The sequence below is a fragment of the Panthera leo genome, chromosome F2 (assembly GCF_018350215.1).
Source record: "Panthera leo isolate Ple1 chromosome F2, P.leo_Ple1_pat1.1, whole genome shotgun sequence".
In the NCBI taxonomy this organism is placed as follows: Eukaryota; Metazoa; Chordata; class Mammalia; order Carnivora; family Felidae; genus Panthera; species Panthera leo.
In genome coordinates this window covers 34,900,331-34,921,768 of record NC_056695.1, presented here as the reverse complement: position 1 = coordinate 34,921,768, position 21,438 = coordinate 34,900,331, and the positions used below count along the sequence as shown (strand labels likewise).

General features: G+C 36.2%; 1 protein-coding gene across 1 annotated transcript in view; it reads right to left on the bottom strand.

Annotated features, from left to right (window-relative positions):
• The window catches only part of CNBD1 (cyclic nucleotide binding domain containing 1), a 467,744-nt gene that overhangs the window by 212,213 nt on the left and 234,093 nt on the right, over positions 1 to 21,438 (bottom strand). The window contains exon 6 of the mRNA XM_042924364.1: positions 17,174 to 17,364. Within this exon, the coding sequence (XP_042780298.1) occupies positions 17,174 to 17,364 (191 nt within the window). The remainder of the gene's footprint in view (positions 1 to 17,173; positions 17,365 to 21,438) is intronic.

Below are 21,438 nucleotides of genomic sequence, written 5' to 3'. Positions count from 1 at the left end.
AAAAACAAGACCCATCTATTTGCTGTCTACAAGAGACTCATTTTAGATCTGAGGACACCTTTAGATTGAGAGTGAGGGGATGGAGAACTATTTATCATGCTCCTGGAAGCCAAAAGAAAGCTGGAGTAGCCATACTTATATCAGACAAACTAGACTTTAAATTAAAGGCTGTAACAAGAGATGAAGAAGGGCATTATATAATAATCACAGGGTCTATCCACCAGGAAGAGCTAACTATTATAAATGTCTATGCGCCAAATACCCGAGCCCCCAGATATATAAAACAATTACTCATAAACATAAGCAACCTTATTGATAAGAATGTGGTCATTGCAGGGGACTTTAACACCCCACTTACAGAAATGGATAGATCATCTAGACACACAGTCAATAAAGAAACAAGGGCCCTGAATGATACATTGGATCAGATGGACTTGACAGATATATTTAGAACTCTGCATCCCAAAGCAACAGAATATACTTTGTTCTCGAGTGCACATGGAACATTCTCCAAGATAGATCATATACTGGGTCACAAAACAGCCCTTCATAAGTTTACAAGAATTGAAATTATACCATGCATACTTTCAGACCACAATGCTATGAAGCTTGAAATCAACCACAGGAAAAAGTCTGGAAAACCTCCAAAAGTGTGGAGGTTAAAGAACACCCTACTAACGAATGAGTGGGTCAACCAGGCAATTAGAGAAGAAATTAAAATATATATGGAAACAAACGAAAATGAAAATACAACAATCCAAACGCTTTGGGATGCAGCGAAGGCAGTCCTGAGAGGAAAATACATTGCAATCCAGGCCTATCTCAAGAAACAAGAAAAATCCCAAATACAAAATCTAACAGCACACCTAAAGGAAATAGAAGCAGAACAGCAAAGGCAGCCTAAACCCAGCAGAAGAAGAGAAATAATAAAGATCAGAGCAGAAATAAACAATATAGAATCTAAAAAAACTGTAGAGCAGATCAACGAAACCAAGAGTTGGTTTTTTGAAAAAATAAACAAAATTGACAAACCTATAGCCAGGCTTCTCAAAAAGAAAAGGGAGATGACCCAAATAGATAAAATCATGAATGAAAATGGAATGATTACAACCAATCCCTCAGAGATACAAACAATTATCAGGGAATACTATGAAAAATTATATGCCAGCAAATTGGACAACCTGGAAGAGATGGACAAATTCCTAAACACCCACACTCTTCCAAAACTCAATCAGGAGGAAATAGAAAGCTTGAACAGAACCATAACCAGCGAAGAAATTGAATCGGTTATCAAAAATCTCCCAACAAATAAGAGTCCAGGACCAGATGGCTTCCCAGGGGAGTTCTACCAGACATTTAAAGCAGAGATAATACCTATCCTTCTCAAGCTATTCCAAGAAATAGAAAGGGAAGGAAAACTTCCAGACTCATTCTATGAAGCCAGTATTACTTTGATTCCTAAACCAGACAGAGACCCAGTAAAAAAAGAGAACTACAGGCCAATATCCCTGATGAATATGGATGCAAAAATTCTTAATAAGATACTAGCAAATCGAATTCAACAGCTTATAAAAAGAATTATTCACCATGATCAAGTGGGATTCATTCCTGGGATGCAGGGCTGGTTCAACATTCGCAAATCGATCAACGTGATACATCACATTAACAAAAAAAAAGAGAAGAACCATATGATCCTGTCAATCGATGCAGAAAAGGCCTTTGACAAAATCCAGCACCCTTTCTTAATAAAAACCCTTGAGAAAGTCGGGATAGAAGGAACATACTTAAAGATCATAAAGGCCATTTATGAAAAGCCCACAGCTAACATCATCCTCAACGGGGAAAAACTGAGAGCTTTCCCCCTGAGATCAGGAACACGACAGGGATGCCCACTCTCACCGCTGTTGTTTAATATAGTGCTGGAAGTTCTAGCATCAGCAATCAGACAACAAAAGGAAATCAAAGGCATCAAAATTGGCAAAGATGAAGTCAAGCTTTCGCTTTTTGCAGATGACATGATATTATACATGGAAAATCCGATAGACTCCACCAAAAGTCTGCTAGAACTGATACATGAATTCAGCAAAGTTGCAGGATACAAAATCAATGTGCAGAAATCAGTTGCATTCTTATACACTAACAATGAAGCAACAGAAAGACAAATGAAGAAACTGATCCCATTCACAATTGCACCAAGAAGCATAAAATACCTAGGAATAAATCTAACCAAAGATGTAAAAGATCTGTATGCTGAAAACTATAGAAAGCTTATGCAGGTAATTGAAGAAGATATAAAGAAATGGAAAGACATTCCCTGCTCATGGATTGGAAGAATAAATATTGTCAAAATGTCAATACTACCCAAAGCTATCTACACATTCAATGCAATCCCAATCAAAATTGCCCCAGCATTCTTCTCGAAACTAGAACAAGCAATCCTAAAATTCATATGGAACCACAAAAGGCCCCGAATAGCCAAAGTAATTTTGAAGAAGAAGACCAAAGCAGGAGGCATCACAATCCCAGACTTTAGCCTCTACTACAAAGCTGTCATCATCAAGTCAGCATGGTATTGGCATAAAAACAGACACATAGACCAATGGAATAGAATAGAAACCCCAGAACTAGACCCGCAAACGTATGGCCAACTCATCTTTGACAAAGCAGGAAAGAATATCTAATGGAAAAAAGACAGTCTCTTTAACAAATGGTGCTGGGAGAACTGGACAGCAACATGCAGAAGGTTGAAACTAGACCACTTTCTCACACCATTCACAAAAATAAACTCAAAATGGATAAAGGACCTGAATGTGAGACAGGAAACCATCAAAACCTTAGAGGAGAAAGCAGGAAAAGACCTCTCTGACCTCAGCCGTAGCAATCTCTTACTCGGCACATCCCCAAAGGCAAGGGAATTAAAAGCAAAAGTGAATTACTGGGACCTTATGAAGATAAAAAGCTTCTGCACAGCAAAGGAAACAACCAACAAAACTAAAAGGCAACCAACGGAATGGGAAAAGATATTTGCAAATGACACATCGGACAAAGGGCTAGTATCCAAAATCTATAAAGAGCTCATCAAACTCCACACCCGAAAAACAAATAACCCAGTGAAGAAATGGGCAGAAAACATGAATAGACACTTCTCTAAAGAAGACATCCGGATGGCCAACAGGCACATGAAAAGATGTTCAACGTCGCTCCTTATCAGGGAAATACAAATCAAAACCACACTCAGATATCACCTCACGCCAGTCAGAGTGGCCAAAATGAAGAAATCAGGAGACTATAGATGCTGGAGAGGATGTGGAGAAACAGGAACCCTCTTGCACTGTTGGTGGGAATGCAAATTGGTGCAGCCGCTCTGGAAAGCAGTGTGGAGGTTCCTCAGAAAATTAAAAATAGACCTACCCTATGACCCAGCAATAGCACTGCTAGGAATTTATCCAAGGGATACAGGAGTACTGATGCATAGGGGCACCTGTACCCCAATGTTTATAGCAGCACTCTCAACAATAGCCAAATTATGGAAAGAGCCTAAATGTCCATCAACTGATGAATGGATAAAGAAATTGTGGTTTATATACACAATGGAATACCACGTGGCAATGAGAAAAAATGAAATATGGCCTTTTGTAGCAACATGGATGGAACTGGAGAGTGTGATGCTAAGTGAAATAAGCCATACAGAGAAAGACAGATACCATATGGTTTCGCTCTTATGTGGATCCTGAGAAACATAACAGAAACCCATGGGGGAGGGGAAGGAAAAAAAAAAAAAAAAAAAAAAAAAAGAGGTTAGAGTGGGAGAGAGCCAAAGCATAAGAGACTGTTAAAAACTGAGAACAAACTGAGGGTTGATGGGGGGTGGGAGGGAGGGCAGGGTGGGAGGGAGGGCAGGGTGGGTGATGGGTATTGAGGAGGGCACCTTTTGGGATGAGCACTGGGTGTTGTATGGAAACCAATTTGACAGTAAATTTCATATATTAAAAAATAAAAAAAATAAAAATAAAAAAAAAAATAAAAAAATAAAAGAGAGGAATACATACTCAAAAAAATAAAAATAAAAAATAAAAATAAAAATTTTTAATTCAAAAAAAAAAAAAAAAAGAAACTAAACAATACACTCTTCACGAACCACAGGGTCAAAGAAGAAATCAAAAGGCAATTAAAGAAAAATCTCAAAACAAAGAAAAAGAAAGCACCAATACCAAATTTTTGGGATATAGCAAAAGAAGTCCTAAAAGGAATATTTATAGTGATAAATGTTTATATAAAAAAGAATTCAAATAAACTAACCTTATAGCTTAAGGAACTAGAAAAAGAAGAACAAACTGAGCCAGTTAGCAGAAAGAAGGAAATAATAAAGATTAGAGCAGAAATAAGCCAAATAGAGGATAGGAAAACCACTTAAAAATCCATAAAACTAATGCTTTTTTTAAAGATAATATTGACAAACTCATAGTCTAAGAAAAAAAGATGTTTTAAATATATAAAATCAAAACTAGATATAGAAGAAATGTACCTCAACAAAATAAAGGCCATGTACAAAATGCCAATAGCTAACATTGCAATCATCGAAGGAAAAAGTGAAACATTTTCTTTTTAAGATCCAGTCCAAGGCTCGAATACCCACTATTGCCACTTCCTTTCAACATAGTACTGAATTCCTAGACAGAGACATTAGACAGAGGAAAAGAAGAATAAGGAGAAGGAGCAGGAGAAGGGTAAGGAGAAAGGAGGAGGCAGAGGAGATGGAGAAGCAGAATAGAAGAAAGAAAGAGGGGGGGAAGAAAGAAAAGAAAAGAAAGGAAGAAAGAAAAAAGAAAAGAGAAAGAAGAAAGAAAGAAAGAAAAGAAATGAAAGAAAGAAAGAAAGGGAAAGAGAGAGAAAAAGAAAGAAAAAGAAAGGAAGGAAGGAAGGAAGGAAACACATCCAAATCGGAAAGAAGAAAGAGAAATTATCTCTGTTTTCACATGACATAATCTTATATGTACAAAACTCCAAAATTCCACCAAAAACTGTTAGAAATAATAAATGAGTTCAGTAAAGTTGCCAAGTACCAAATCAGCATAAAAAATCAGAGGCTTTTCTTAAAAAAGGAAAAAACTACAAAGAAAAGTACAAGGAAAAAACTACAAAAAGGAAATTGAGAAAACAATCCTCAAAGAATTTCCAAGAACAAAAAGAATAAAATACTTAGGAATAAACTTAACTGAAGAGGCAAAAGACATATACACCAAAAATTATACAACACTGATGAAGGAAATTAAAGAGCACACATATAAATGGAAACATCTTGTGCTCATGGGAACAAAAAACATTATAGTTATTATATATTATATAATATATAATAAATAATATATATTATATAAATGTTATAGTTAAAATCTCCATACTACCAAGCAAATTCACAACACAGTTAAAAGATTATACAGCATGAGCAATGGGGATTTATGTGTATGCTTTGAAATATACAAATCAATAAATGTGATGTAACATATTAATAGAATGACAGAATGAAATATAAAAACCATATGATCAACTCAATAGATATAAAAAAGCATCTGAGAAAATATATGATAAATTCATGATAAAAACCCTCAACAAATTGTGTATAGAAGGAACATGACTCAACATAATAAAGGCCATATACAACTAACCCACAGATAACATCACATCATATCAGTGATAAAAGGTTAAAAGCTTTTCCTTAAGATCAGGAACAACACAAGGGTGCCACTCTCACTGTTATTACTTGACACAGTACTGGAATTCCTAGCAAGAGCAATTAGGCAAGAGAAAAAAAATAAAGGTATCCAAACTGGGAAGTAGCAAAATTTTCATGATTTGCAGATGACATGGCCTTATATACAGAAAATCCTAAAACTCCACCAAAAACTGTGAAAATAATAAATTAATTCAGTAAAGTTTGCAGAATAAAAAATCGATATACAGAAATATGTTACATTTCTATACATTAATAATGAACTATACAACTAATAATGAAAGAGAAATTAAGCAAACAATCCAATTTACAATTGCATCAAAAAGAATAAAATACCGAGGAATAAATTTAACCAAGGAGGTAAAAGACCTGTATACTGAAAACTATAAGACATTAATGAAAAATTTAAGAAGACACAAATAAATGGAAAAATATTCCATGCTCATGGATTAGAAGAATAAATATTGTTAAAATCTCCATCCTACTTAAAGCAATCTACAGATTCAATGTCATCTCTATCAAAATTCCAATGGCATTTTTCACAGAAATAAAACAATCCTAAAATTTGTGTGAAACCACAAAAGACCCCAAATAGCCAAAGTAATCCTGGGAAAGAAGAAAGCTGGAGGCATCACACTTCCTGATTTCAAACCATACTACAAAGTTATAGTAATTAAAATGGTATGATACTGGCTGAAAAATAGACAGAGACCAATGGAACAGAATAGAGAGCTCAGAAATAAACCCCACATATACAGTCAACTAATATTTTAAAAGGGCACTAAGAATATTCAGTGGGGGAAACAATTGTCCTTTCAACAAGTAGGGTTGGGAAAACACATGCAAAAAAACAAAATTGGACCCTATCTTTTATCATTCACAAAAATTAACTTGAAATAAATTAAAGACTCAAACATAGGATCTGACACCTTAAAACTCGTAGAAGAAAACTTAGGGAAGAAGCTCCTTGATATTGATCTTGACAATAATTTTCCTGGATATAATACCAAAAGCAAATGCAACAAAAGCAAAAATCAATAAGTGGGACTATATCAAAACTAACTCTCTGCACAGCAAAAGAAACTGTCAACAAAATGAAAAACAACACATATAAAAAAAGAAAATATTTGTAAACCATATAACAAATAAGTGGTTATATCCAAATGTATCATATATATATATATATATATATATATATATGAGACATATATATATATATATGAAACATATATATATATATGAAACATATATATATATATGAAACATATATATATATATATATATATATGAAACATATATATATGAAACTCTAGCAACTCAGTAACAACAACAACAACAACAAAACACAATCTGATTTGAAAATGGGCAGAAGAACTAAACAGACATTTTTCCAAAGAAGACAGCCAAATGGCCAATAAGTACATGAAAAGATACTCAACATCACCTAATCATCAGGGAAATGCAAATCAAAACCACAATGGCAAATCGCTTCACACATTATAACAGAATGGCTATCCTCAAGAGGACAAGAAATAACATGCCAGTGAGGATGTGGAGAAAAAGAAATCCTTATACAATGCTGGTGGTAATGTAAATTGGTTCAGCCAACATGGAAAATGGCATGGAATTTCCTCAAAACAACTAAAAATAGAACTACCATATAATCCAGTAATACCACAACTGGGTATATATCCAAAAAAAATGAAAACAAGATATTGAAGAGATATCTGCATTTCCATGTTTATTATAGCATTACTCACAATACTCAAGGTATGGAGACAACCTAAGTGTTTGTCAGTGGATGAAGGAAAGAAGATCTGTTATATATGCAATAGAATATTATTCAGCCATGAGAAAGAATGAAATATTGTCATTTGTGACAACATGGATGGACCTGGAGGGCATTACGCTAAGTGAGATAAATCAGACAAAGACAAATACTGTAGGATATTATTTGTATGTGAAATTTTTTTAATTAAAAAAAATTAATGTTTATTTATTTTTGAGACAGAGAGACAGAGTGTGAGCAGGGGAGGGTCAGAGAGAGAGGGACACAGAATCTGAAACAGGCTCCAGACTCTGAGCTGTCAGCACAGAGCCTGACACAGGGCTGGAACCCACGCACTGTGAGATCATGACCTGAGCTGAAGTCAGTCGCTTAACCGACTGAGCCATCCAGGTCCCCTTGTATGTGAAAATTTAAAGGACAAATTCAAAGAACAAAGGCATTACACTTCTTGATTTCAAACTATATTAAAAAGCTACAGTAATCAAAACAGTATGCTACTGGCATAAAAGCAGAGAGATAGACCAATGGAACAGAATAAAAAACCTAGAAATAAATCCATTCATTACAGTTACTGATCTTCCATAAGAGTACCAAGAACATACAATAAGTAAAGGATGGTCACATCAATAAATGATGTTAGAAAAACAAGATATCCATCTACAGAACAAAAATCATGGAGTGTTCTCTCACACCATATACAAAAACCATCTCAAAATGGGTTAAAGTCTTAAACACAACCTGAAAGCATAAAACTCTTAGATGAAAACAGAACAGCTTCTTGACATTGCTCTGGGAAATGATTTTTTGGACATGACACCAAAGCACAGGTAGCAAGAGCAAAAATAGAAAATTGAGACTGCATGAAACTAAAAAGTTTCTGCAAAAGAAACAATCAGCAGAGTCAAAGGCAGCCTACAGAATAGGAGAAAATATTCACAAACCACATATCTGGATAAGGTTAATATATACCCAAAAATATATAAGAAACACAACTCAATAGGACAGAAACACATAACTAAAACATGAGAAAATAACGTAAATATCATCTCTCAAAAGAAGACATATAAATGGCCAACAGAGGAAGACGATGGCGTAGGAAGATGCTGGGCTCACCGCGTCCTGTGGGTCACTTAGATTCCACCCACACCTGCCTAAATAACCCAGAAAATCGCCAGAAGACTAGCAGAATGGATTCTCCAGAGCCAAGCATAGATGAGAGGTCCATGGAAGAGGGTAGGAAGGGCGGAGAGGCAGTGCGCGCTACATGGACTGGCGGGAGGGAGCTGGGGTAGAGGGGTAGCCTGCTGGCAAAGCAGAGCCCCTGAGTCTGGCTTGCAAAAATGGAGGGGCCAGGCAGAGTGTGTTCTGACAGCAAGCGGGACTTAACATCTGGAAGACTATAAGTTAACAGATCTGCTCAGAGAGCGGGAGGGCTGGAGGACAATGGGAGGGAGAGTTGTCGAGCCCCGGACAGATGACAGAGCTCAGCTTGGCGGGGAACAAAGGCGCTCACCAGCGCCATCTCCCTCGCCCATCCCCCAGCCAAAATCCCAAAGAGAACCAGTTCCTGCCAGGGAACTTGCTTGCACCGCGCAAACACCCAAAGCTGTGCTTCTTCGGATCCATCCCTCCAGCGGGTCTGACTCCCTCCCGGTGCCACAGGGCCCCTCCTGAAGCAGATCACCGAAGGAAAAGTGAGCTGAGCCTGCCCCTCCAGCCCCTGTGCAACTTTCCTATCCACCCCAGCTAATACGCCAGATCCCCAGCACCACAAGCCTGGCAGTGTGCAAGTAGCCCAGACAGGCCACATGACACCACAGTGAATCCCGGCCCAAGGAGAGGGGAAGAGAAGGTACACACCAGTCTGACTGTGGCCCCAATGGTGGGCTGGGGGCAGACATCAGGTCTGACTGTGGCCCCACCCACCAACACAAGTTATTCAAGACAGCACAGGGGAAGTGCCCCACAGTTCCGCACCACTCCAGGGACTATCCAAAATGACGAAAGGGAAGAATTCCCCTCAAAAAAACCTCCAGGAAATAACGACAGCTAATGAACTGATCAAAAACGATTTAAACAATATAATAGAAAGTGAATTTAGAATAATAGTCATAAAATTAATCACTGGGCTTGAAAAGAGTATAAAGGACAGCAGAGAATCTATTGCTACAGAGATCAAGGGACTAAGGAACAGCCAGGAGGAGCTAAAAAATGCTATTAATGAGCTGCAAAATAAAATGGAGATGACCACAGCTCAGGTTGAAGAGGCAGAGGAGAGAATAGGTGAACTAGAAGATAAAATTATGGAAAAAGAAGAAGCTGAGAAAAAGAAAAAAATCCAGGAGTATGAGGGGAAAATTAGAGAACTAAGTGATGCACTAAAGAGAAATAATCTATGCATAATTGGTATTCCAGAGGAGGAAGAGAGAGGAAAAGGTGCTGAAGGTGTACTTGAAGAAATAATAGCTGAGAACTTCCTGATCTGGGGAAGGAAAAAGGAATTGAAATCCAAGAGGCACAGAGAACTCCCTTCAGACGTATCTTGAATCGATCTTCTGCACGACATATCATAGTGAAACTGGCAAAATACAAGGATACAGAGAAAATTCTGAAAGCAGCTAGGGATAAACGTGCTCTAACATATAAAGGGAGACCTATAAGAATCATGACGGATCTCTCTACTGAAACTTGGCAGGCCAGAAAGGAATGGCAGGAAACCTTCAATGTGATGAACAGAAAAAATATGCAGCTGAGAATCATTTATCCAGCAAATCTGTCATATAGAATAGAAGAAGAGATAAAGGTCTTCCCAAACAAACAAAAACTAAAGAAATTCATCACCACTAAACCAGCCCTACAAGAGATCCTAAGGGGGATCCTGTGAAACAAACTACCAGACATCGCTACAAGCATGAAACCTACAGACATCACAATGACTCTAAACCCATATCTTTCTATAATAACACTGAATGTAAATGGACTAAATGTGCCAACCAAAAGACATAGGGTATCAGAATGGATAAAAAAACAAGACCCATCTATTTGCTGTCTACAAGAGACTCATTTTAGACCTGAGGACACTTTCAGATTGAAAGTGAGGGGATGGAGAACTATTTATCATGCTACTGGAAGTCAAAAGAAAGCTGGAGTAGCCATACTTATCAGACACTAGACTTTAAATTAAAGGCTGTAACAAGAGATAAAGAAGGGCATTATATAATAATTACAGGGTCTATCCATCAAGAAGAACTAACAATTATAAACTTCTATGCGCCGAATACCGGAGCCCCCAAATATATAAAACAATTACTCATAAACATAAGCAACCTTATTGACAAGAATGTGGTAATTGCAGGGGACTTTAATACCCCACTTACAACAATGAATAGATCATCTAGACACATGGTCAATAAAGAAACAAGGGCCCTGAATGATACATTGGGTCAGATGGACTTGACACACATATTTAGAACTCTGCATCCCAAAGCAACAGAATATACTTTCTTCTCGAGTGCACATGAAACGTTCTCCAAGATAGATCACATACTGGGTCACAAAACAGCCCTTCATAAGTATACAAGAACTGAGATCATACCATGCATACTTTAGGACCACAATGCGATGAAGCTTGAAATCAACCACAGGAAAAAGTCTGGAAAACCTCCAAAAGCATGGATATTAAAGAACACCCTACTAAAGAATGAATGGGTCAACCAGACAATTAGAGAAGAAATTAAAAAATATATGGAAACAAATAAAAATGAAAATACAACAATCCAAACGCTCTTGGATGCAGTGAAGGCAGCCCTGAGAGGAAAATACATTGCAATCCAGGCCTATCTCAAGAAACAAGAAAAATCCCAAATACAAAATCTAACAGCACACCTAAAGGAAATAGAAACAGAACAGCAAAGACAGCCTTAACCCAGCAGAAGAAGAGAAATAACAAAGATCAGAGAAATAAACAATATAGAATCTAAAAAAACTGTAGAGCAGATCAACGAAACCAGGAGTTGGTTTTTTGAAAAAATAAACAAGATTGATAAACCTCTAGCCAGGCTTCTCAAAAAGAAAAGGGAGATGATCCAATTAGATAAAATCATGAATGAAAATGGAATTATTACAACCAATCCCTCAGAAATACAAGCAATTATCACGGAATACTATGAAAAATTATATGCCAACAAACTAGACAACCTGGAAGAAATGGACAAATTCCTAAACACCCACACACTTCCAAAACTTAATCAGAAGGAAATAGAAAGCTTGAACAGACCCATAACCAGCGAAGAAATTGAATCAGTCATCAAAAATCTCCAAACAAATAAGAGTCCAGGACCAGATGGCTTCCCAGGGGAGTTCTACCAGATGTTTAAAGCAGAGATAATACCTTCCTTCTCAAGTTATTCCAAGAAATAGAAAGGGAAGGAAAACTTCCAGACTCATTCTATGAAGCCAGTATTACTTTGATTCCTAAACCAGACAGAGACCCAGTAAAAAAAGAGAACTACAGGCCAATATCCCTGATGAATATGAATGCAAAAATTCTCAATAAGATACTAGCAAATCGAATTCAACAGCTTATAAAAAGAATTATTCACCATGATCAAGTGGGATTCATTCCTGGGATGCAGGGCTGGTTCAACATTTGCAAATCAATCAACGTGATACATCACATTAAGGAAAGAAAAGATAAGAACCATATGATCCTGTCAGTCGATGCAGAAAAGGCCTTTGACAAAATCCAGCATCCTTTCTTAATAAAAACCCTCGAGAAAGTGGGGATAGAAGGAACATAGTTAAACATCATAAAAGCCATTTATGAAAAGCCCACAGCTAACATCATCTTCAACGGGGAAAAACTGAGAGCTTTCCCCCTGAGATCAGGAACACGACAGGGATGTCCACTCTCACCACTATTGTTTAACATAGTTTTGGAAGTTCTGGCATCAGCAATCAGACAACAAAAAGGAAATCAAAGGCATCAAAATTGGCAAAGATGAAGTCAAGCTTTCGCTTTTTGCAGATGACATGATATTATACATGGAAAATCCAATAGACTCCACCAAAAGTCTGCTAGAACTGATACATGAATTCAGCAAAGTCGCAGGATACAAAATCAATGTACAGAAATCAGTTGCATTCTTATACACTAATAATGAAGCAACAGAAAGACAAATAAAGAAACGGATCCCATTCACAATTGCACCATGAAGCATAAAATACCTAGGAATAAATCTAAACAAAGATGTAAAATATCTGTATGCTGAAAACTATAAAAAGCTAATGAAGGAAATTGAAGAAGAAACAAAGAAATGGAAAAACATTCCGTGCTCATGGGTTGGAAGAATAAATATTGTCAAAATGTCAATACTACCCAAAGCTATCTACACATTCAATGCAATCCCAATCAAAACTGCACCAGCATTCTTCTCGAAACTAGAACAAGCAATCCTAAAATTCATATGGAACCACAAAAGGCCCCGAATAGCCAAAGTAATTTTGAAGAAGAAGACCAAAGCAGGAGGCATCACAATCCCAGACTTTAGCCTCTACTACAAAGCTGTCATCATCAAGACAGCATGGTATTGGCACAAAACCAGACACATAGACCAATGGAATAGAATAGAAACCCCAGAACTAGACCCACAAAAGTATGGCCAACTCATCTTTGACAAAGCAGGAAAGAATATCCAATGGAAAAAAGACAGTCTCTTTAACAAATGGTGCTGGGAGAACTGGACAGCAACATGCAGAAGGTTGAAACTAGACCACTTTCTCACACCATTCACAAAAATAAACTCAAAATGGATAAAGGACCTGAATGTGAGACAGGAAACCATCAAAACCCTAGAGGAGAAAGCAGGAAAAGACCTCTCTGACCTTAGCTGCAGCAATTTCTTACTGGACACATCCCCAAAGGCAAGGGAATTAAAGGCAAAAATGAACTATTGGGATCTCATGCAGATAAAAAGCTTCTGCACAGCAAAGGAAACAATCAAGAAAACTAAAAGGCAACCAACGAAATGGGAATAGATATTTGCAAATGACATATTGGACAAAGGGCTAGTATCCAAAATCTATAAAGAGCTCACCAAACTCCACACCCAAAAAACAAATAATCCAGTGAAGAAATGGGCAGAAAACATGAATAGACACTTCTCTAAAGAAGACATCTAGATGGCCAACAGGCACATGAAAAGATGCTCAACGTTGCTCCTCATCAGGGAAATACAAATCAAAACCACACTCAGATATCACCTCACACCAGTCAGAGTGGCCAAAATGAACAAACCAGAAGACTATAGATGCTGGCGAGGATGTGGAGAAACTGGAGCCCTCTTGCACTGTTGGTGGGAATGCAAACTGGTGCAGCCACTCTGGAAAACAGTGTGGAGGTTCCTCAAAAATTAAAAATAGATCTACCCTATGACCCAGTAATAGCACTGCTAGGAATTTACCCAAGGGATATAGGAGTACTGATGCATAGGGGCACTTGTACCCCAATGTTTATAGCAGCACTTTCAACAATAGCCAAATTGTGTAAAAAGCCTAAATGTCCATCAACTGATGAATGGATAAAGAAACTGTGGTTTATATACACAATGGAGTACTACGTGGCAATGAGAAAAAATGAAATATGGCCATTTGTAGCAACGTGGATGGAACTGGAGAGTGTGATGCTATGTGAAATAAGCCATACAGAGAAAGACAGGTACCATATGTTTTCACTCTTATGTGGATCCTGAGAAACTTAACAGAAATCCATGGGGGAGGGGAAGGAAAAAAAAAGAGGTAGAGTGGGAGAGAGCCAAAGCATAAGAGATTCTTAAAAACTGAGAACAAACTGAGGGTTGATGGGAGGGTGGGAAGGAGGGGAGGGTATGTGATGGGCATTGAAGAGGGCATCTTTTCGGATGAGCACTGGGTGTTGTATGGAAACCAATTTGACAATAAATTTCATATGTTAAGAATAAATGGCCAACAGATATAGGAAAAAGTGTTCAATATCACTAATTATCAGGAAAATGCAAATTTAAACCACAATGAGTTATCATTTCACACTTGTTAGAATGGCTATCATCAAAAAGACAAAGGTAAGTGTTGGGAAAGATGTGGAGGAAAGAGAATCTTTGTATACTATAGAAATGTAAATTAGTACAACCATTACTGAACACAATATAGAGTTTCCCCAAAAAGTTTAAAATAGAACTACCATACAATCCATTAATCTCATTTCTGTGTAGACAACTAAAGAAATGACACTCTCTCAAAGAAATATCTGCATTCCCATGTTCATTGCATCATTATTCACAATAGCCAAGATATGGGAACAATTTAATGTCTATCCATGGATGAATGGTTAAAGAAAGTGTCAATTGTTACAACATGGATGAACCTGAAGGACACCATGTTAAGTGAAATAAGCCAGACATAGATAAACAAATATTTTATGATCTCACTTACATGTGTAATCTAAAATAGTCAAACTCGGTCGCCTGGGTTGCTCAATAGGTTAAGCATCTGACTTTGGCTAAGGTCATGATTTTACTGTTCATGAATTTGAGCCCTGCATTAGGCTCTGTGCTGATAGCTCACAGCCTGGAGCCTGCTTTGGATTCTGTGTTTCCCTCTCTCTCTGCTCCTCCCCCACTCATGTTCTGTCTCTCTCTCTCTCTCTCTCTCTCTCTCCCCCACATTCAAAAATAAATAAACATTTAAAAAAATAAAAAGTAAATAAAATAGTCAAACTCATAAAAGCAAAGAATAAAATGTTGGTTATTAGGGACTGCGGGGTAGAGGAAATGAAGACATTGCTCAAAGACTACAGTTTCAGTTATGCAAGATGAGTAAATCCTAGAGATATAATGTACAGCAGGGGACTAAAGTTAGCAATACTGTACTGTATACCTGAAATTTGATAAGAGGGTAGATATTAAGTGCTCTCACCACAAAAATATAACTATGTGAGATGATGAATATGGTAATTAGCTTGATTGTGGTGATAATTTTACCTTATTTACATTTGAGATATACACCTTAAATACACACCATTTTTACTTTTTAATGACAACTCAACTAAACTGGAGAAAAACACACTTCATCCCAAGCAGAATGACAGATTAGTACTACTTTCACAGACCTAATGCAGAATTCAGAAGTGGTGGTCCCATCACATTCCCATTTATTCATGAGTTTTGCCCTCACCAAATGAACAAACAAATATGCCCTGGAAGAGTAGAGTTGACTACATTAAAGTGGACCAAGAAGTAGCTCTACTTATAGCTACTGTGTCAAGTATGGTATTTTTTCCCTCAAGTATAATGAAATGGCATCAGGTACCTGGTATGTGGCCATTGAGTGACAAATGTATTCTTTTTCATCTCTATCAAGAAAGATCAGGGGCACCTGGGTGGCTCAGTCAGTTAAATGTCAATTTCATCTCAGGTCATGATCTCACAGTTCATGGGTCCGAGCCCCACATCAGGCTCTGTGTTGACAGCTCAGAGCCTGGAACCTGTTTTGGATCCTGTGTCTCCCTCTCTCTCTGTCCCTCCCCACCACCCCCTCCCAAAAATAAATAAAGATTAAAAAAAAGGAAAGATCAGAAACATTACCTGCTCCTGTGTGATCAGCAACAATATACTTTTATATTCTTGTCTCATTTTTTATCTTCATCTTTCTTTCATAGTTTTATCCATCCTCATTCTTCTTGAACCTGAGAATGTCCTAGGTTTTCTTGACTTCAATCCGTAGTGCTGAATAATTTGGCTTTAATTGGTTTCATCGTTTTGTTTTGTTTTGTTTTTTCTATCCTAAACATCTTGACTATTCTAAATCTAAAACTGGCTTTTTTTTAAGCTACAATTCTAGTCAAACTACATTTGACACCCACAGAGAGTATCCAGAGATCCAAAAAATACTGAACTTTAATTTTTTGGCTAGCTGATAGTCTTGATAATACATATAAACACAGGATTTTCTTCAAGCAAGACCTTGTAATGGAATCACCTTGACTTTAGCATTGCTCTTAAGATAAATAGGATAAGCATACATTCTTAACTTGATTAAAAAGACCTTTCATGATTTGTCTTCTGTATTCTTCTCCTCAAATTACCTGTTCCCCCTCCCTATCTCAAACCACCCTCTTCCTCATTCAGTGATCCAATCACATTGGCCATCCTAGTTGTCCTGGTTATCAAATATACTATATAATCCCTGCCAGTGGGTGGTATGTTGTTGAAGGCATCTCTCATTAAAATTTCTTAAACAAATTTCAAGTTCAATATTAATAGTTTAATTTTCTTTTTTTTTTTTTTTTAATTTTAGATATACGTAGAGAGAGCACAAGCAGGGCAGGGAGTGGTGGGCAAAGCAAGAGAGAGAAGTTCAAGCAGGCTCCATGCTGAGCAGGATCCCATGACCCTGGGATCATGACCTGAGCCAAAACCAAGAGTCAGACACTCAACCAACTGAGCCACCCAGGTGCCCCAGGATAATTTTCATTTTTAAAAGATATAAAGATTTTTAAAAGATTTTTTTATATTTAATACTTAAGAACTCACTCAAGATATCTAGTTTTACATATCAGAGATCAAATTTTACAATAATGATACTTTGGTTGCTTATGGAAAAAGGAAATATTCATTTCTTACCATTGGATCACATGAAGGTGTGTGCATCTCAGCAAGTATGTTTTTGAAGTCTTCGTTGGAAACAAATCCTTGGAAACTCTGAGGTATGAAAGAGGATGCTGACTCATTTTCGTCAATCAGATCTTTATATGCCTTTGTTTGAGGTCGAGCTGAACCTTTTAGTATTATATAAAATCCATCATTTCCAACCACTGAAACAAAACAAAACCAAAAAAGATATACTGTTGACTTTATTTCCCAGGTTCTTTGATATAGACATGACCACATCATATTACACTTGCATTGCTTTTAGTAGATTTCTTCTATTCAATGAGGACTCTAACATAGCACTTAGATATTCACAAATAATTTACTCAAATAAAAAAGAATAGCAAAGACATGTTTCCACATCTGGAGAATTTTTTTCTGACAATTACAATAATCAATCCTCATGGAACTGATAGATTCTGGAAAAAGAAACTTGAAAGCATATTACAGTTAATGGGTTTAAGACATTTTGAGAAAAATAGGATCAGAAAACTCCTTGAACTCTTTAAAATGTTACCTCCTCCTCAAAAATGCCATTTTGCCTATTTTATATAAGTAAGAATATATATCTATTATTAATTTTTGTCTTTTCTTTGGACATGATGATGATTGTTCATAGAAGCTAGTTTGGAGATGCAGATCATTAATAGGAGGAAGAGTTTTTTCCAGTATTTCTCATACTTCACAATTTAACTCTCCACAATCGCTCCTCTAATTCCAGCTTCTAAAGTTTAACTATGTTCCTGTGTAAGTTTGGTTGGTTTATTCAGTTGTGAGCATTTTGGATACAACTTAAATCCATTCTAGTTCTTCTGAAACCTGACCTTTTGAAGAAACAGGACCTGGGAACCAGATGATGTCATTTTCCAAATGTTTACATTACTTTTTAGGATTGGAGCAAATTATTCAAGTGCTGTGAAAAGAGATTTTTCTTAAATTTTTCTTATTATTTTGCTACAAATAGAAACTTTACAAATTGATTTTTAGGGGCAATTTTTTTTAATGTCTAAGTGATGCCAACTGCTTGCCTTTTCTGCTTTTTTCTAAATAAGTGCTTTATTAGTGGGGCTTTCTTGGTTACCATCTGTATACAATGACGACAGGATAGTGATTTTCAGTCTTCTTTAAAGCAAGGGTTGTTTTGCCTGAATACTTGAGCTTAAAATAGATGTCTTTCTGGATAGCACAATATCACTTGTCACTAAACATCTAATCCATGTGGTGAAAGCATTGCAGACACATTGCTTTTAAATAGCTGTCAGGTGAGCTGTATGGAACTACATTGTAGAAAGTACACTGTAAAGGGAAAGACAATAAAATGTTGTAAGAGTGGTAATGATTTTGATCAGTTACATAGGGGGAAAGGCAGTTGGGTAAAGCTGTTTTCCAATAAATACATTTGTATTTTGTTTTTGTATAGACTTAACTGGCAATTCTTAGCATAGAATAAAAATTGTAGAAAGAGGTACATTTTATGAAATAATTTTGTTCCAAAGGCTGCTAATTGCCTACCCAATATTAATATGCTCCTTTTTCTTTACCACCAAACCACAATTTTATTGAGTGCTACATACGCGCTTAAAAATTACGTTTTGCAGATATTCTTATATGCATCGCCCTGTGACATGATTCTAATTAATAAAACACTGGGAGAATTTTTGCTTTCCAAACGTGCATGCTACTCCTTCTTCCCGGATACCTAGAACAAAGTTATGATGTTGGAGCTGGAGAAGCATCTTGCAACTAAAAGGAAAAGGCAAGGAGAATCTCAGGAAATTCACCTTTAAATACGTCTTGTGACTTCGCATTATGTAACCTAAATAAATCCTAAACTTTTGTAAACTAGTGTCCTTTAGTTCTCTATTACTCACAGCTGAAAACAGTTTCTGTGAATATTGTACTTTCACTTAACTCTAACCATAAAATATGTTTGTTTTACTGATGAATGTAACTCTTCTGTTTCTCTGAAGAAAACCTTCCTTTTCCTTCAGGCTTTGGCCCAGTGACAGTGAACTTGAACAATTAATCTCTACTTACAATGCATTAGTTTTCACAATTACATTTTTTAAATATCTGTAATATTAAGGAGCCCCTTAAGGAGTTAAACTAATTAGAGGGGGAGTAGACTTTGAGATTCATGGAAAATATTTTAGTCAGAAAAGATTTCATCAGTCCTCAAATTATACTCACCAAAAGAATAAGTCAAATTACTCTATTCTGGAAGGTGCTAACTCCACTTATATATAAAGATGACGTTGCATTTGAAATGGTAAAGAGAGGACTATTTTTTACATAGATACCATGATTTTATTAGTAGTAATAGGTAGATACCATTTTAAATGATTCATTATATATTGATGATTCCTTCTTTCCAAATAAAGTACTACAAATGTATCAAGTGCTGGTCTAGGAGGCAAGGGGAGGGCCTAAGATTTGATCCTAGTGTTGCATTCATTCTGAATCTGGGAGAGTCAACATGTTCTTCAACTTCCAGTTCAAACCCTGTCATGCCAAATCGATTTATCTACATGTGTCAAAATTTTCTGTATTGTACATAATAAATTTTTATGTGGCAGTTACCATTGATTGAGTTTAAATAAACTATAAATTTCAAAACTGATATAAATAACTAAATTTTACCAATGAGAAGATTATTTTAAAAATTTTTGGCCAACATGAATTAATAAACTTTTAGAGATACAGATGAAAAAGACTTAATTATAATATTTGAATTAGTGAATAATACTTAAAATCTCATATTAAACAATATTAATTTGGAAATACTTCACTTAATATAAAGTTCATAAACTATTTTATTTAAACATGTTACATAAATCTATGTCCTTAGTTTCCTCATAATCACTTGAATCATTTCTCCATTCATCTAAAACAGTTCTCGGAAAAATTATCTTTACTACAATTGGTTTGGAATACAGTATATTTTGTATCTTTATGTAATTAAATTCTTGGAAATATTTTCCCAAGCTACAAGTACTATAATTATTTTCCTGACATTGACAAGTGTTTTTTTAGCTGTTTAAACTTCATAAAATAATTGTTCAATTTACTGCTAAAAATATTTTTTCCAAAATTAAAAAAATACAGAAAAAGTACAAGGAAAAAATAAGAATCTCCAATACTTATAAAAACCAGAATTTTTATAAGTGCATTTATTTTGAAACAGCGAGAGAGAGGTGCCTGGGTGGCTCAGTCAGTTAAGCATGTGACTTCAGCTCAGGTCATGATCAGCTGACTTCAGCTCAGGCTCCTGAGTTCAAGCCCCACTTTGGACTCTGCACTGACAGCTCAGAGCCGGCTTCAGATTCTCTGTCTCCTTCTATCTTTCTCCCCTGCTTACATGTTCTCTCTCTCAAAAATAAATAAATAAACATTTTAAAAAGAGAAAATGCCAGCATTCAAACATACTTTAGGAAATTTATATTAAAAAAAGAAACAGAGAAAGAGAGAAAGATGAGGGGTGGAGTAAGAGACAGAGAGAGACAGAGAAATCAGAATAATTTAAAGACTGAAAAAATCAAATATTGACATGGATGTGAAGTAAATGGAATTCTCATACATTGTTGGTGGGAGTGTAAAGTTGTACAATTGCTTTGTAAAAATGTCTGGCAGTTTCTAATGCAATGAAACATACATCTAACCTGTGTTTCAGTAATACAGCTCTACGTGTTTACTCAGAGGAAACAAAAGTAGATGTCCAAAAAAGGACTTGTACAAGAATGTTACTAGCAACATTAGCATAATGGATAAAAGAACTAAAAGCTGGAAACAGCTTAGGTATCCAACCAGAAGAAAATATATAAAAAAAATCTCTAGTATATACATGCAATGGAATACTACTCAGCCATAAAAATGAATGAACAATTGATTCAAGTGACATGAATGAATCTCAAAAATATTATGTTGATTGAAAGAAGGCTTTCATAAAGAGTACATATCATTTGATTTTGTTAGAGTTCTAAAAGTTTCACACAAGATAGATTTATACTGAAAGAAAGAACAAGAAAGAAAGGAAGGAAGGAAGAAAGGGAGGGAGGGAGGAAGGAAGGGAGGGAGGGAGGGAGGAAGGAAGGAAGGTAGGTGAGAAAGACAGAAAAGAGCAGTTGCCTCTGGTGGGTGGGCCAGAGATTGGCAAGAAATATGGGAAGAACTTTCTGAGGGAATGGTAAAGTTCTATATCTTGATAGAGGTTTGGATTAGAGTAATTGTCAAAACTCATC